Here is a 1,006-nt window from a genome sequence, read left to right on the forward strand (position 1 = left end):
TTGGTAAGTGGGGCATCAACACGTGGCTTAGAAAACCGAAAACAATATGCGATTATGCGAAGGATCTTCGGTAGAGAAGATACGCGATTTAACAAGTCAAGTATAGGAATGTCCACAGTGATGGTGAGGACGGTAGGTACTCGCGTTTCGTTAGAGGGTGGCCCATCATAGTCTTCCAGTTCAGTCAACAACAATTTTGGCCATTTCTCTGGAGGATTGAGTAAGAAAGAGGGTCCCGTCCACCATAGAGAATGGTTGAGAAGTTCGGAAGGGAAAAGCCCCCGTGAGGCGCAGTCTACTGGATTCTCTTTCGTGGGAACGTGACGCCAGATTGAAGGGGGATTGAGATCGTGTATCAGACTGGTTCGGTTCGCGATAAACGTTGCCCATCGATGAGGTGACGATCTTATCCAAACTAGAGCAGTGGTAGAGTCAGTCCAGGCATGTAGTTCATCAATGGTTATACGATCTTTATAAGCATCAGCAACAAAACGAAGGAGCTTCGAAGCTAGTACGGCACCACAAAGTTCCAGACGGGGAATGGTGGACCGCTTGAGAGGGGCTACTTTTGATTTGCCGGTGATGAGATGACAATGTACGGTTGTGGCTGTCTCCACACGAAGATATACTGCCGCGGCATAACCCTTCTCAGAGCTGTCGGAAAAGGCATGAAGTTGTAGTGAACTAGCATGATCATGGGTAACACGACGAGGAATTAGGATGTTTTCAACTAGTTGCAGCTCGGACTGATATCGGGCCCACAGTGAAGCAATATTAGGAGGGACTGGATCATCCCAAGTGAGACCACAGGTCCACAATTGCTGCATAACGTGTTTTGTAAAAAACGTCATAGGGGACAACAGTCCTAACGGGTCAAAAACACGAGCAATGTCCGACAGAACAGTTCGTTTGGTGGGTGTAGTCAACGACGGTTGGGCTTTAAACGAAAAAGTGTCGGCTGATGGATCCCATTTCAAACCTAGGACCTTTAAATCAGCAAGCTCGC

The 1,006-nt window shown here is 47.7% G+C and overlaps 1 protein-coding gene across 1 annotated transcript; it reads right to left on the reverse strand.

Annotated features, from left to right (window-relative positions):
- Nucleotides 1-140: 140 nt before the first annotated feature.
- On the reverse strand, nt 141-827 carry LOC111035451 (the record flags this gene model as incomplete). Its single annotated transcript, XM_022317078.1, has 1 exon — nt 141-827. A coding segment is annotated over exon 1 (687 nt), but the record flags the coding sequence as incomplete, so codon positions are not given.
- Between the last annotated feature and the right edge of the window lie 179 nt (nt 828-1,006).

This window comes from Myzus persicae, unplaced genomic scaffold (genome assembly GCF_001856785.1).
Source record: "Myzus persicae strain clone G006 unplaced genomic scaffold, MPER_G0061.0, whole genome shotgun sequence".
Classification (NCBI taxonomy): Eukaryota; Metazoa; Arthropoda; class Insecta; order Hemiptera; family Aphididae; genus Myzus; species Myzus persicae.